Source organism: Arvicola amphibius, chromosome 10, assembly GCF_903992535.2.
Source record: "Arvicola amphibius chromosome 10, mArvAmp1.2, whole genome shotgun sequence".
Taxonomy (NCBI): Eukaryota; Metazoa; Chordata; class Mammalia; order Rodentia; family Cricetidae; genus Arvicola; species Arvicola amphibius.
Window position 1 is genome coordinate 79333510 of NC_052056.1, and position 15718 is coordinate 79349227.

At 42.8% G+C, this 15718-nt stretch overlaps 1 protein-coding gene across 9 annotated transcripts in view; it reads left to right on the forward strand.

Moving 5' to 3' along the window:
• Hectd4 (HECT domain E3 ubiquitin protein ligase 4) overlaps positions 1–15718 on the forward strand; it is a 188671-nt gene that overhangs the window by 91982 nt on the left and 80971 nt on the right. For 6 of the 9 annotated variants that reach the window (XM_038345151.2, XM_038345152.2, XM_038345153.2 and 3 more), the window contains exons 18-29: positions 1763–1887; positions 4103–4256; positions 4695–4795; positions 6042–6240; positions 8651–8797; positions 9784–9888; positions 10640–10803; positions 11336–11569; positions 12487–12679; positions 12867–12971; positions 13827–13915; positions 14227–14402. In XM_038345151.2, the coding sequence (XP_038201079.1) occupies positions 1763–1887; positions 4103–4256; positions 4695–4795; positions 6042–6240; positions 8651–8797; positions 9784–9888; positions 10640–10803; positions 11336–11569; positions 12487–12679; positions 12867–12971; positions 13827–13915; positions 14227–14402 (1792 nt within the window). The remainder of the gene's footprint in view (positions 1–1762; positions 1888–4102; positions 4257–4694; positions 4796–6041; positions 6241–8650; positions 8798–9783; positions 9889–10639; positions 10804–11335; positions 11570–12486; positions 12680–12866; positions 12972–13826; positions 13916–14226; positions 14403–15718) is intronic. The other 3 variants (XM_038345157.2, XM_038345159.2, XM_038345160.2) reach the window with 1 other exon arrangement.

Sequence of the window (15718 nt, forward strand, 5' to 3'; positions counted from 1 at the left end):
TTTTTGTTTTGGAAGAATTGTTAAATTTTGATCCACAAATGATCTCACTACACTTTAAAGTCAATTTGAGAGTATTACATTCTAACCACTTCTAATATTTGCATGGTTTTATATTCTTTTTATTTAAATAACTTAAGACAGTAAATTTTGATCTTTGAATAGTTTCTAACCATATAGTCCATTTAGTTTTCTGTTACTGTTGTTAAATGAGCATCTTCGTAAACTCAGCCTTTTGTTTGCATATGATAATATGGCAGTGCACAGATGTTTTTATAGCAGTGGTTGTTGTCATTCTGACAGACAGTCAGGGACCTTTTTGCATTGCTATTGAAAATTTCATTTTTGAGAGTTTGATCGGTTGGCACACACCCCAAATCCCAGGACTTTAGAGGCTGAGCCATAAGGATTATGGAAAATCAAAGGTCAGCCTGGACTACATAGTGTATTCTAGGCTAGCCTGAACTGCAGTGTGAGATCATGCCTCAATACAAAGTGAAATGGCTGAGCAGGTAAAGTGCTTGCTGCAAGCCTGAGGGAATCAGTCCTGTTCCTGGTAACCATCTAATTCCTTCTGGTGGCCTCCATAGGTACCTGCACACATATGGTACCCATAAACTCATGTAGTCTCACATACATACACATAATAAATAAAAAAAATTGGAGCTGTGCATGGTGCCATATGCCTTTAATCCCAGCCAGATGGATCTTTTTCAGTTTGAGGCTCAGCTTTCAGTGAGTTCCAGACCTACCAGGACTACATTACATGGTGAGACCCTTATTTAAAACAAAACAAAGCAAAACAAAACACCCCCCCCCCCCAGACAGGGTTTCTCTGTGTAACAGCTCTAGTTGTCCTGTGACTCACTCTGTAGACCAGGTTGGCCTCAAACTCACAGGGATCTGCCTGTCTCTGCCTCCCAAGTGCTAGGATTAAAGGCGTGTGCCACCACTGCCCAGCGAATTTTATAAATTCTTAATTAAATATTACAGAGATGTAGAAAGACTCTTGTCAAGAGCAGAATGAGCTAGGTGGTGTAGCACCTCCAAGTAGAAACAAGGCACAGATGCTGTGTAGAGTTAGTTCTCTTTTTTTTTTTTTTTTGATCCAGTCTATTTGGTGTTCTGTAAGCTTCTTGAACCTTAATACTCTTTTTTTTTTTTAAATGAGAAACTAGTTGTGAACTGAACTGTTCTTTGCTCTTGCCTTGTATTTCTTAACAGTTTGCATTCCCAGACTGTCCTGTTCTTTCATGTTCAGTAGCCCATCGCTACTGCTTTAACTGGGCTTTTCAGTGTGCTGCATTTTAAATGTGCTGGGCCAAGACTTTAGGACAAGGCCACTTGTTCTATTTCAGCATGCTGTGGTTTGTCTCATTTTACTCACTGCCTGTACATGTGCTTTTTACTGTTGTGTTTTTCTCTTTAGCTGTGCTCATACCACCCAAGGCAGTCCTCCACCCGGACAGTGTCTGGGCCTCCAGGAGTGCTCTTGTGCTGAATGGGACGGGAGCTAGGCCTTGCTGCTAGATACACAGTGCCTTCCCTGTGAAATACTGCATATTTCTAGCTGCACTCCAGACTCTGGCCTCCCAAGTCAAATTCCTACCTGCCACCCAAGAGGAGCTCACTGCATTGGGCATCTGGCCACATCATTTCACCTGGAAATGTGTTGTTGAATAAACACATCATGTCATGTTGTCATTGTGAGCGTGCATTATTCATCACAATGCTGGAAACTAACCTCATGGTCTTTTCTACCTAGGAGTTAAAAGCCAGTATTTTGGCTCTTGCCACCCAGATCCTAACTGGATGTGATGAAGTACTGGAAATGCTGCAGCAGGTCACCACTGCCCTCATAAACAGTGACATAGCTGACCGAGAGCAAAGGTGAGCATGGGGATTACCAGCTGCAGCTTATCAAATGAGACTTTTTAGAAAGTATACAAACATGCATGTGAGAAAGGCTGAAATGGTGCTGTAACACCAAGGGTACTCATACATTTTAATATGCTTTTAGGTGAGACTGAACCTACGCTTGCACTGTGACCTAATGTTGGCAAGGTTCTGTTGGGCAGCCTGGCCTCCGATACTGCCATTGCCCTCAAGTTGGCCTTGCTTGCTTTTCTTTTCTTCTTACTCTTTTTCTTTTTTTTATTTTATTCCTTCATTCCTTCATTCCTTCATTCATTTATTCATTCATTCATTCATTTCTGAGACAAGGTCTCTCTACATAACCCTGACTATTCTGTAACTCACTATATATTTGGTCTGGATAAGACCAGATTTGAACTAACACAGATCCTCTGAAGTGGTGGGATCAAAGATGTGCACACCATATCCAGCTCAAATTTGCTTTTAACCAGTGTTGTGCATGGTTCCTTTAGGGTAAAGTGACATAGTGGTACAGATAAATGTGTGCTGCACAGGTGTCACTGACACAGTGCCTCAGATCACTGGTGTAGGAGGACCTTCTGTCTATGTCTTGCTTTCATTGGTTAATAAAGGAACTGCTTTGGGCCTAGAGCAGAGCTATAGGGGAGCAGAGCTAGGCAGGGAAAACTAAACAGAATGCTGGGAAGAAGAGGCGGGTAGAGACACCATGGAGTCGCCAGAGTCAGACATGCCGAATCTTTGCCAGTAAGCCACTACCACATGGCGATACACAGATTACTAGAAATGGGTTAAATTAAGATGTAAGAATTAGCCAATAAGGAGCTAGAGCTAATGGGCCAAGCAGTGTTTTTTTTTTTTTTTTTTTTTTTTTTTTTTTTTTTTTTTTTTTTTTTTTTTGGTTTTTCGAGACAGGGTTTCCTTGTAGTTTCTAGAACCTGTCCTGGAACTAGCTCTTGTAGACCAGGCTGGCCTCGAACTCAGAGATCCGCCTGCCTCTGCCTCCCGAGTGCTGGGATTAAAGGCGTGCGCCACCGCCGCCCGGCCCAAGCAGTGTTTTAATTAATACAGTTTTCTGTGTGATTATTCCAGGTGAAAGCTAGCAGGGCAGCCAGGAAGAACAAGTGGTTCCCTCCCTCCAACAGACCTCCTGTCTTTGACTTTTCCAGATATGAGGCCCTCACAAAATCTCTTCCATGCTTGCTTTTCAAAATGAGTTACACACTGTATTTTTATGATATATTGACCTAATGTGACCTTGCAGTGGTCTTTGCTTCAGTGTGTCTCTCCCATATGTTGGCTGTTGCTCATTTAAAGATGGTAGATGGGAATTTAGGCTGAGAACACTATAACTCAGGTAGGCTTTGCACCAAGGCTTATGAACACATTTGATCTCCACTTGCAGCATGGGCGGAGTGTAATGGGGGATGCTGAAATGGGGCACCTACTTCTCTTTCAACTCTAATACCTCAGTAACCTTGGAGGACTCATGGCTCCCTTCTTTCTTAGAGAGACGGTCAGGCTTTGATCCTTCTAGTAGGGAAATGAGATACTAAGAGAGCGCGACTTTAAAGACAGATTTTAAACCTGTCTACTTAGTAGTCAAAACCATACATGAAGGAAGATGAGTGGTAGTTACTAGGGCTGGAGGAGGAGAGTTCTTCCCAAATAGGTATAGGGTTTGGGTTTGTAGGATAGAGTTAGAGTGATGGGCAGTGTAATGGTTGAACATTATTCTAACCCCAAAATGTATGCTTCAAAATAATCAGGATAATAAATTATATTATGTAAAATTTGCCACCATTACAATTATTAAAACAATTTTTTTTGCCTGCTTCTAAAATGCACATGAGCCTCAATTGCTACTCCCCAGGTGGAGGTCTTGGACTGTGAGCTGGTAAATCCACTTTGTAGCCCTCCATCCCTCCTTACAGTCTTAGCATAGTAGAGAACCTGCAGACCAGAGTCCAGAGACCTGGAAGGGCAGGCACTGAGTGCTTAGAGAGTCACAGCATTTCAGGATCTGTTAATGAAGTACTGTGGGGGGCCAGAGCTGTATGACCTGGAATGAAAAGCGGTAGGGGTTTGAGAAATGGATGGAATTGACGGGTTTAAAGAGGTATGTTTGAGGGAATTCTTAGACATGGAATGTGGTGGTTGTTCTTCTCCATGTATGAAATTGCTTAGGCTGTGTTTTTTACTGGACTTGTAGGTTAAAAGGCTTGGAACAAGTTACCAAGGCCACTATGCTTGGTCACCTTCTCCCAGTGTTGCTGACCTCCCTGATGCACCCCAATTTGCAGACCTTGACCATGGCTGATGCCTTGATGCCTCAGTTGGTGCAGCTCGTGCTCTACACCAGCCAGGTGGGCCTGACCTGCTCTCTGCACACCTCACTTTGCCACAGAAGACATGATAACACTGCAGCCAGTTTTTGCCAAGAAAACCTCCAAGTCCTAAACAACAAACAAGCATGTTATGGGACAGATTTTATTTGTTTGTGTGACTTCATGACTAGCTCTGGTCTAGCAAGAGTTGGGTGCTGACCAATTTATAGGTGCTAATGTGCAGAATTGGACAGCCTGCTTCACATCTAGTGTTCTGAGTCCTCAACTAGCTGAGAGTAAAGTACACGCAAGGTGTGTGTGTGTGTGTGTGTGTGTGTGTGTGTGTGTGTGTGTGTATGTGTGTGTGTTTCCTTCCAAGAGAAGGAGGGCAGCTAGGACTGTAAGGCTGCAAGTGTGACTTGTAATTCTATGTCGGGAGCCACCCCAGTTAAGACATCAGATGGTTTTGTGTTTCAGACGGCCTTGCTGCTTAAAACCCAGTGTCCGGTTTTTGCTGAGGTGCGCTGTTCCCCGTGTGGCACCTCAGACCAGAAGTGCAGGCTGTTCCCTGAGGAGAGGTAACATGTGCACGCGGCTCCTTTACTTTCTTCTGGTGAAAGCCTTGTACTCCTTTTGCAACAGTTACTTTTAGCTAGGATTATTTAACTGGAAAAGAAAATACCTCAGGGCCAGAATTTCACAGGTAGCTATAGAATTGTTTTCAATTTATAGGGACAAGTTAGATTATATTCCCTTATGAGAAGGGGAACATTTAAGATTGATTTGAAACTCTCATAGTAATAAACATGCGAGAAACATTGAATTTGGCAGATTTATTTATATTGTTATTATTTTTTTTTTGGTGTGTGGTTTTATTGTTGTTTAGTTATTAGACAGGGTCTTATTATGTAGTCTTGGGTGGCCTGAAACTCACTTTGATTTCAAACTCAAGAGTTCTACCTGCCTCTGTCTCCTGAGTGCTGGATTTGAAGGTGTGTACCATACCTGGCTTGTTTTTAAAGGGGCAGAGGTTCAAGTGGTCCTCCCATCTCGATAATCATGGAGTTGGGACTATAAGGCAGAAGCTTCCCCATGTGGTTGGCGGTTTTCCTTCCTTCTCTCCCTCCCAACCCCTTCTGTCTTTTTTGAGACATTCTCCAGTGTCCCAGGCTGGCTAAACACTCACTGTAGCTCAGGCTGTCTTTGAACACCTGACTCTCCAGCTTGTGCCTCCTCAATGCTGGGCCTAACTTTTTTACTTAGCATTGAGTGACTGGCATCAGCACAGCTCTGTGGTGAAGCTGAAGCAAAGAAAGTGACTTCATGCAGCCAAGTTCAGAGTTTAAGTTTGTGTTGGATAGCCTCAGGCTCCATGGAGTTCTTGCAGGTTGGATGAGAATGGAGAAGGGGGTTTCACAGGCACCTTTCCTGAGTAAAACTGCAAGGGAAAGTAGCTGGAGACTTGTGGGGTTGCCACAGTTTCATGAGCACTGAGACTGTGGGGTTGGGAAAGTGACTGTCTTCATCCCACCCCCAGGACTTCTGAGGAGAATTATCAAAGGTCTTTTTCTGAATGCATGTGCAGTGCTCTAAGCTTGTGTGTGAGCAGTAATATATTGCCTACCAACAGGAAGATAAAGACATGAGTATAGAGCATTCTCAAATGTTTTCCATTGCTGCTCAGTACTTATGTGGTAGGGTGTTTGTCATACTGTGTGTTCTGGGAAACTTAAAACAGTTTCTTAACCTGTGTTCTGCACTTTATGCTTGTTTTTGTTTTGTTTCCTTGTTAAGCTACACCACTTTCTCTTTCTCTGGTTTTAGAATGCTAGAAGAAAAGGAAGAGCCAGGCTTTCTCACTGGCTTAAAGATCCCTGCCCCATGGGCTGCTGGGAAGACTGTGGAAACAGTACACCCTGTCAGAGATAACTATAAATTTAAAGAGACTGTTCATATCCCAGGAGCTCGCTGCCTGTATCTACGATTTGATAGCAGATGCTCGTCGCAATACGACTATGACAAAGTAAGCAGGAATGGGTTGTCACTGCTGCCTTAACTTAGCTGCTTCTTATTTTCCTTTGCACTGGCTGCCATTCTTGACTAATTTCTGCCTATAGGTCTCTCTCAGGAGACTACCCTCAGCTAGTGCTTTGGAATATAGTGACTGAGGGATTTGAAGAGCCACAGCTCTGTGTCTGAGAGCAGGACTGTTAGGGCATGTAGACACTGTCTTTGTAAGTGCCCATGAGCTTGGACAGAGGACTTCCTGTGACTCTGCTGCCTCCTTTTTTCCCTCTTGGGAGTCATGTAGATGTGTGATGACTGTTCATCTGAAAGGGTCTCCCTGTTCAGTTCTTGGGGCTTCTCATGTGTCCTATGGAAGAAGGTGGCTTTTAGACAGTTCAGATGTGCCTTAGTCTGGTTTGTGTTTTCTTCTTTGTCATTGTCTCAGGCGCCTACAGATTTTGAGGAAGAGCAGTTCCCAACTGGTGGCTTAATGGCCATTTAGAAAAGTCAGGGTTTGCATCTGCTGATGTTGAATTGTAAACAACCACATTGGACTCATGAGGAAAGGCTAGTGAAAGAGCACAGAGTAGCACTGCATTTGCCGTCTTCATGTCATTGGTCAGCTACATGTCATCTCTGCCTTTGTGAACAGTAAGGGCAACTGATCTTAATCCCATCTCAGGAGGCTTTTACGGTAAAGGTAAAGAACTTAGCCACATCTGCCTTGAGAAGGTGAGACACATGACCAAGAGATGTAAAATCCTCTTCCCCGTTAGATTTTAGGAGAGTCAAGAATCCTAGATGTATGGAGGAATTGAAAATGTGTCCTCAAAACTCGCCTTTGCCTGCAGCTAAGATGCTTTGTAGAGCCTTGTCTCCTCAGTTCAAGTGTTGTACCTGCAGTGCCTCATGTGCAAAAGAAGTTACCACTTTAGTTGGTATCATCTTGTTTTTCCTTTAAAAATGATAATTTGCATCTTCCAGTGTATACTAACTAGTTCCTGCCCTGTACATTAGAATTATGATTCACAAGGAGGCTTACTATGTAGACAAACATATTTTCTCTCCCTATGGTCCCTGTGTGCTGTCAGCAAGCAGTCTAAAAGATAAGAGCTCACTAGCTAACAACATACATCCAGTGTTAAAGATGCAGCTTTCACAACCGAGCTTAGCTACCAGGTATGACAGAGTGCACGGAAGCCCTTGGACTTGGTAGTTATGGAAGCCAGAGTGCTCTTTTCTCTGGACATACTTGAATGCCAAGTGAGCTGTTGCTCTCTTTCTTTTACGTTAGAAAAGCATCCAGTGATGGCCAGAGGGCTCAGTAGATAAGGCTCATGCAGCAGAAGCCTATTGACCTCATATAGATCCCTAAAACTCACTCACAAGTAGAAAGAGGGAACTAACTTCACAAAGTTGTCCTCTCATCTTCCCACATGGGCTGTGGCACTCATGCCCCATGCATACATATCATGCAGATACAACTTTAATAACAAAGAGCATCAGCCAACTGGATGTAAATGGGTGATAGGAGAATAGTATTAACAGATGAAAATTGTCCCTACAAGCAGCAATCACCTTCCTGACCCATACTATGTTATTTCTTTTTATGCTATTAAGCAACATTCTAAGAATGTGTGGCTTGTTTTCACTTTGTTGCATTTTTTAAATCCTTATTTATTGATTGATTTTTTTGGGGGGGGTGCTTTTATTTTGTATTAGGTATTAGAACCTGCCTATATTAGCTCACTTTATTGATTTTGGGGAGAACTTCAGGGTCCAGACTGTACCTTTTGTTAATGAGTTCAGATAACTCTGATGAAAATAGCTATTTAAGAAATGCACAATAGCCAGGCATAACTATTTAAGCCTTCATGTCCCTATAGTAGAGATTTGAAAATATAAGAAATATACCTGTTGCCAGGTTGTAGTGGTGCACGCCTTCAATCCCAGCTCTCGGGAGGCAGAGGCAGGTGGATCTATCTCTAAGTTTGAGGTAAGCCTGATCTACAGAATGAGTTCCTGGACAGCCAGGGATACACAGAGAAACCCTGTCATGGAAAAAAGAAGAAAGAAAGAAAGAAAGAAAGAAAGAAAGAAAGAAAGAAAGAAAGAAAGAAAGGAAGGAAGGAAGGAAGGAAGGAAGGAAGGAAGGAAGGAAGGAAGGAAGGAAGGAAGGAAGGAAAGAAGGAAGGAAGGAAGGAAAAGAAAGAATCCTATTAGTAATTTTAGTCATTATTTTTCTCTGGCTATATTATAAACACCAATAGCTAATTACTTCCAAACTTGTATCAGTTAGACCTTAAATATGAAGATCTATTAGTTATGTTATAATGACACCGTTATCTGGTTATGTATATGTTTTTTTACAAATATTTTTTGCAGCCTCTTTATTTGTAGATGTTGTTTTTGTTTTTCTTTTACAGTCTAACAGTCTATTTTCTGTTTTGAAGTTGGTGATATACGCGGGTCCTAACACAAACAGTAGGAAGGTTGCTGAGTATGGAGGCAACACTCTGGGATATGGCAGCCGTAGTGTCTTAGGAACTGGTTGGCCGAAGGACTTGGTGAAGGTATGGTATCAAGTCACAACCTCTTTCTAGAAAAGAAAGGTGACCATACTTCATGGGCCATGGACTAACTGTAACCCCAGAAAGCTTTTGCTGTGGGGACTTTAGTTAGTTAGGGTGGTTCCAGGTTGTTAGACCTACGACTTTCCCATTTCTCTTCAGAATTACCCTCCTTTTGCTTTCAGAGCATCAGATCCTTGTCCATGCTAGAGATTGAATCCATCCATAGGGTTCTTTGTGGTCAGCAGCTATCATAGCTAGTTCTTCTCTTGGGGGTTGGGCTGCTAGTCCTTCCCAGGGTCCTGCTGTGGACAAGGATCACACTATGCTGCAATTTAAAACTTTTGAGTTAATGTTTTCAAATGAATTTGTTCTTTGAAGAAAAATAACAATCAGTTAGTTCTTAAACTGATATGAGTAGGGTCATGTTTTATAATCTGGGCCTTTGAGCTACTCACTAGTGTTTGCCCAGAGCACAAATAGGGATCAGAAACCCACTGCCCCAAATATGCTTAGCACGTTTCCTGAGCTTGTATGTTGCACACACAATTAGCACATTGCATACTTTAATTAGCCAGTGACAGTGGTCTGCCCAGATGTCTGGGTGAGCTAAATCTTGATCTGCTCTTTGCCTCCTCTTTGACACAAGTCAGGCTCAGAAGAAATGAGGGGAGAGAACAGAACACAGGTGGATCTCAGTGAGTTTGAGGCCAGCCTGGTCTACATAGTGAGTTCCAGCTAGCCAGAGCTGCATAGAGAGACCCTATCTTTTAAAAAAAAAAATGAATTGATAAAATAAATCTCTAAGCCAGAGATTTGGTGGTAAACTCCTGTGTTCCAATACTCTAGAGGATGAGACAGGAGGATCATGAATTCAGAGTAAGACTGTATATCAAAATTTTTTTTTCAAAAATCAATCTCTGAAATACATCGCTCTCTTGAAAATTATTTGTCTTTCTTAAAGTTCATTTTCCCCCTTAAATCTTAAGGTTGAAGGCGATACAGTCACCTTCTCCTTTGAGATGAGAAGTGGCCGTGAGCACAACACTCCTGACAAAGCCATGTGGGGCTTTGCTTGCACAGTTCGCGCTCAGGTACTGAACCTAATCTGTCCTGTGTGCCTTGGTGACATAGATCATATTTGCCCTGGAAACAGGGCAAAATATGAGCCACTCTTTCATTTGTCTCCTCATCAACAAATAGGAACCTAGCAGGAGTGAGTGGTCGTTCTGTGGAATTAAAGGAGATGGGACCTAAAGTCAGTTCAGCAGCACAGAAACCTGTGGCTAGGATTCCTTGAGGCCTGAAGAGGTGACCTGGCTCTAGCATGTTCCCACAGGGCAAAGGCAGCTGGAACACTCAATTGGCATAAGCAGTTGGACTTCCCCCTTGGGTTATACTATAGACTTGACCCAGCACAGAGCCTCCACCTCTCAGGCCGAGCTGCCAGCTAGCATGTACACACTATGAGAACAGGGGTCTCTGTCCTCTGTTTATCAAAAAGGACTGCTACCCAGGAGGTATGCAGGTGTTTCCCTGTATCCTTAGTGCACTCAATGACAGAATAACTCTTCTTTGACTAGACATAACCTAGTAAAGCAAGCATTCTACCTTTCTGCACGTGGTTTGTGCTTGTTTCTAAGGTGAAGTTCACTCCCCAGAACTGTGTTGAGACCTCATTCAATGGTCATTCCAGTGCCACCCTTTGTTTCTGATGTTGGATACTGTACCCAGTGCTGCTCTGTGAAACCCAGTGGGGATGGTCCAGTGTGGTGCAGTTCAGCTTGCAGTGCTCTGCTAGTGTCCACTGACTGTGCATGTGGTTTGCCCCTGTGTGCATTGTAGGAGTCCTCGGAGGATGTCTCGGGAGGCTTGCCCTTCCTGGTAGACCTGGCCTTAGGTCTGTCTGTGTTAGCTTGTTCCATGTTAAGAATCCTATACAACGGACCAGAAATTACCAAAGAAGAGGAAGCCTGTCAGGAACTATTGCGTTCCAAACTTTTACAAAGGTAACAAAAAGTCTTCATAGAGAGACTTTTGCCCACAAACAGTAGACTTCATCTGGTAAACAGCACCCAGTGCATTTCTCAGTTAATTGTGCCACTACCTGGGACCCTCTCATTGGTGTCTTAGTATCTGAGGAATGGGATAAAAATGACACCTTCTGCCTTCTCAGTCTTACTTTGCTAACTTTTCTTGGAACTGCATGAGTTTTTCTCCAGCTCAAAGACTATACAGGTAGGGTAGATGTACGATGAGCAAATGAGACATAATGGGGGGGTTGTAACCGTGTGATACTTTCAGCTTTTACTATGAAGCCCCAGGGTTTCTTAAGTATATGCTGGAAAGGATGTAGATTCCCAGGGGAAAAAAAGGAGGTAGCTTCCACAAAGTGCTCAGTAGCCTTTGGAGAAGGTTTGCTGAATACATACTGAACATAGCATATGAGCTTTCTTGTATCTGATGTAGCTACAACCACTCAAATGGCTTTCTATAATCTTTGTTAAGAAAGAGTGAAGAGCCTCGTTTCTCTCTTTCCAGGTGCCAATGGCAGGTTGAGGCCAATGGTGTTATCTCCCCTGCCCTTACTCCGAGTCCCTCTCCACTGCCTCTGACCATAGAAGAAGACAGAGAATTTACCTACCCTTCAGACGTCCTTGTGCCTCCTGTTGGGAACTACTTTGACTTGCCTCGGATCAGGCTGCCTCCAGGAATCATGATAAAGCTCAGGGAAATTTCTGGGCGTGCACGACCTCAGTTTAGACCAAGTATAAAGTATGTTCAGATCATGGGGGACCATGTTTCATCTTATGTCTAGCTAGTGAGCCTTGAACTTTAAGTTTACTTGGGCTTGGTGTTAGCTCAGTGGAAGAGTGCTTTCCTATCATGCGTAAGTCTCTGGGTTTGAGCCCCGACACCATAAAAAAATTAGTTCAGTTATGTAGAAACCTTTTGTTTAGTGGTGGACAGGAGCTGAGTAGTGAGCCAACCAGGTAGCATTGCAGCCAGTGGCTCTCATTCTGTGGTTCTCCAGTCACAGCCAAGCAGCCCTGGTGTGCAGCCCCACTTCACCCTTGTTGAAACTGAGGTGTCTAATGGTGGGGCTGTTAGCTGTGTCTTAAAATGTTTCCTGTGGAATTCCAATGCCTGGTAAAACTTGGCAAGCTCTAAATTTTCCTCTGACAGTTTGACCTTCCATCTGACCTCAGCATCTTTTGATTTCCATACAGTATAGAAAAATGTCTTTTTACTTCTGATTCCCAAGGAAGAGACAGACTCAAGTGTTAAGAGTCACAAATGTGCTTGTGCTATTCTCAGCTAAAGTCATCTTCAATGGTCTCCCCTTTCCTATGCACACAATGGCACGTGTGTGGAGGTCAAGAGACAGCTTGTAGGAGTTGGTTCTCTCCTACCATGTGTGTCCACGGGTTCAAACTTGGTTTCTTAGACTTGACAACAAGTCCCTTTTTCCACTGAGCCCACTCAGATCCATAAACAGTATTCTGTATGACCTATGCTAAGCTAATTGCTACCACATACCATCTGCAGTGCCACTATCTCTTCCTCTAGTATAATACAAGGGTTATGGTAAATAAGGGTTTGAGTCAAAGCCTATGATTTCTATCCGGTTGTATATGGTGCTGTTAAATTAAGTTTACCATACACCTGACTGGTTTCCATTGTCACCACAGAGAAGTGATTCAGCCTGACGTCATGGAGGAAATGGTAGTGTCCTGCGTTATTAAGCACTTGAACTTGGTTGATGCACTGCAGTCCCTGATCAATTTCCAATATCAGGAAGAACATGCTGAGGAATATGATTTATTGTGTAAAATTATGGGAGAGACCTTTAAGAAACTCAATGCCATGGAGAGACAGCTGCAGGTAAGCGAAAAGGAGGAATGTATCAACTATTGGAAACAGGTGTTTTTTTTTTTTTTTTTTTTTTTGGCAAGTTAAATACATTTTCAATAGCTGTTACCCCAGATTGCAAACTTTGAGATTGTCCTGGTTTTTTTTTTTTTTTTTCATCTGTATAAATGTTGTTTATGTTGTTTTTCAACCCTCCTAGAGTGTGGCTGAACTGGAGCAGAAGTGGCAAAGTGAGGTTGAGGATGCCATGCAGGGCAAGCTGGAGAACAACATACCTTTCTTCTATGATTACCATTTTAATGAGGTGAGTGCACTGTGAGTCCCCACTGGGGACCACTTATAGAGCAAAGGTTCCACACTCATGCATGCAGAGAAAGTAGTGTTTCTTCCGGAACCTTATACATTGCGTGACATACCCATTCTCTAAAAGGTTAAATGAAAATAGCTAGATTAGCATGTTAGTATATAAGTCTTTGATTTTAAACTGGTTGAATAGCTTTGAAGAAGGCTAAAGAAATTACCGTTATCAGGCTGGTGAGATTCTCAGTTGGTTGAGGTGCTTGCCACCAGGCCTAATAACTAATCAGAGTCCCAGCCTTGAGAGGAGTTGTCCTCTAACCTCCACACAGGCATTGTGGCATACATGCACATACTCCCACACTCCCACAGTAATAAGTAAGCAAAAAAGCAAATAGAAGGAAAAGATAGTCCCATTATTATCAAATTTTGCTTTCAAATCTTAAAAATGAAAACAAAAATTTAAAAATACACTTTGAGTCGTAAGTCCTCAGAAAATAGGCCATGCAATTTTTAAATTTTATCAAATAGAAGTATATAATTCCAGCACTCAAGAAGTCAAGGCAGGAAGACTGTGAATTTGGTGTCAGCCTTTGCTACAAACGGTGACACTGTGTCAAAAAAAGTTAGGTCTGAGGCTATAGCCCTGCAGTAGAGCAGCCTGTCCAAGGCACTGATTTAATTCCTGCAGCCTGGAAAGTGGAAACAAAAGCAGGGATCACTTCTAACAGCAGCAGAGTGCACAGACCAAAGGTGGTGGTTGGACCCTAACTTCTTTCTGTTCTGCTAAGAAATGGATAGGTAGTAAACATGGTTCTTGCAGATCATGTGTACCATCTTTTCTTGATTTTTCCTTCTTTAGAACAAAATGAAAGAACTAGAACTTTTGTGTTCAATGAAGGAAGTCTCCTTTGATGGAAATGATCTTGAAAACATGGTTCTCTCGCTGAGGTTAGTGCCGTTACTCACTCTCACACTGACTTCTCACCTTGGTGCTCAGAACCCTTCAGGTCCAGTTCTTGCTAGTTTTTTTGTGTTGCATGTTCACCAGATACTCAGTTACTTACTGGTAAATCTGCAGCTCTTCTTTGAATGCTCAGAAAGTAATACAGACCTTTGAAACAAAAAAACAGAACCGTTGGATGGAGAAGGGGCAGATGAGCAGTGTTCACTAGGTAACTGCTTAGTTCCTGTCCTCATCCCTGAAGGATGAGTGGGGTGAGCTGAAGAACAACTAAACCCACCCTAGTCTTTTTCTCTAGGGAGAAGTTCCTCCAAGAAGTGAATTCTCTCACTCAGAAGCCCTCTCACCCCCTGGCCAAAACAAAGACGTTGGTGAAGAGTCTGATGAACCGAGCCGAGCTGCTGCTGCACGTCACCATTGCAGCCCAGTCAGGCCTCACCAGGAGCATCTCAGGGACACCAGCAGAGACACCTGGTACTGCTCCAGGCTCTGTTCATAAATAGACATCAACTATTGTTAAATAATCCACTCCTGGGTTTTTCTAGAACAACAAAAAAGGAAATATAAGCAGTTTCCTTCTTGCCTCTTATTTTTTAAGTCTCTAAGACTTTAATCCCTATGGAGTCATCCTGAATGGATCCCCTTTGGCTTTGAAGGTTCCTCCTGGGGCATCTGAGGAGTGCAATGGTGTGTGTTTATGTAACCAGTGCTTCCATGCTCCCTGTTTTAAGTTTATGGTTTTCATAGTTACACATGCTATTATTTTTCAGAGTAACAAGCATTTAATCAGCGTTGTGAGTCTTTTATGTGGCAGTCTTTTTCTTTCCTTCCTTCCTTCCTTCCTCCCTTCCTCCCTCCCTCTCTCCCTCCCTCCCTCCCTCCCTCCCTCCCTCCCTCCCTCCCTCCTTCCTTCCTTCCTTCCTTCCTTCCTTCCTTCCTTCCTTCCTTCCTTCTTTCCTTGTGTATCTCTGTTGTTTTTGTTTTTTCAAGAGAGAGTGATGGAGTTTCTCTGTGTAACAGCCCTGGCTGTCCTGGAACTTGCTTTGTAGACCAGGCTGGCCTTGCACTCACAGAGATTCCCTTACCTCTGCCTCCCAATTGCTGCTGTCAAAGGTGTGTATACCACTACCACCAAACTGAGTCTTTTTTCTTTACTCAAAACTGGGTTTTCATTATATAGGATCTTCTGGCAGGACTTGCCGTGAATTGATTATTACTGGAAATCCCCAGATGACAGGTTTTTTTGAGATTTTTATTTGTTTATTATGTATACACACACCAGAAGAGGATACCAGATCTCATTATAGATGATTATGAGCCACAATGTAGTTGCTGGGAATTGAACTTAGGACCTCTGAAAGAGCAGCTGGTGCTTTTACCCCAAGCCATCTCTCCAGCCCCCAGATCACAGTTTTTTAAAGTTTAAAAGGTTTTTTTTTTTTAAACAATTATTTTATGTATATGAGTGCTTTACCAAAATGTATTTCTGTGTCTGGTGCTGGCAGTTTAGAAGAGGGCATTGGATCCTCTGGAACTGGAGTTACAAATGATTGTAAGCCACCATGTGAATGTTGGGAAGCAGCCCAGGTCTTCTTGAAGAACAGCAAGTACTCTTAACCTTTGAGCTACCTCTCCAGACCCCTCTTCCACATTTTAATTCTTGGTTTGAAAATGTGTCTCCCATGGAAATAGTTACCCACGTAGTCCACTATATGCATTCCTAGTCACTATTGCCTTTGTTTAGCTAAAACAGCCTATTTTTTTAATTTTTTTATTTTTATTTATTTATT